At 47.5% G+C, this 535-nt stretch overlaps 1 protein-coding gene across 1 annotated transcript in view; it reads left to right on the top strand.

The window, feature by feature from the left end:
• Nucleotides 1-211: 211 nt before the first annotated feature.
• Nucleotides 212-535, top strand: part of cpa6 (carboxypeptidase A6) — a gene marked incomplete at both ends in the record, with an annotated part of 46,500 nt that continues 46,176 nt past the window's right edge. Inside the window, one exon of the mRNA XM_083651812.1 lies at nucleotides 212-327. Coding sequence (XP_083507938.1) covers nucleotides 212-327 — 116 coding nt within the window. The remainder of the gene's footprint in view (nucleotides 328-535) is intronic.

The raw sequence follows: 535 nt of genomic DNA, 5'->3' as shown, positions 1-535 counted from the left end.
TGGGAGAAGAACTATTCGCGACAGCACCGCGTTCGCAAACCTGTTGATGGTAGTAGTAGTAGTAGTGTGCTAGTGCTTCTTGACCGAGCTGTTGAATTTCGGCCAGACGTTTCTTTGCTTGCATGAAGTTGGAGTGCAGCCTGTAAAGGAGTCGTCCTCTCAGAGGGCAAAGCCGAAGCATCTTCTGTCTTCTTTGATCTGCTCGCCAAGCATGGCGCTGGACGATAGGTGCGCATTTCGCGCCTCCGTTTTACTGGCGTGTGTGATAATCTGCAGTAACTTGCTATGTCCCGCCGGTGCCTATCTGTACAACAACCGCTACGCTGGGTGAGTAAAGAGCCCATTCATTTCTCTGCCTGTCTGGATCAGTGAGACAATGAGGACAAAAAGTGCAGGAATCCATAATCAGAAGTTGTGTAGAGTAGAGACCAACTCAAGAGCTTATCCACTATCCTGAATGAGAGAGAATGAACAAAGCAAGTCTTTATGCTCACCATTTGTCTATATGTTGGGAAATATTGTCTTATAGCCTACC

The sequence above is a fragment of the Poromitra crassiceps genome, assembly GCF_964638095.1.
Source record: "Poromitra crassiceps genome assembly, chromosome: 2".
Taxonomy (NCBI): domain Eukaryota; kingdom Metazoa; phylum Chordata; class Actinopteri; order Beryciformes; family Melamphaidae; genus Poromitra; species Poromitra crassiceps.
This window is presented reverse-complemented; position numbering and strand designations above follow the sequence as displayed.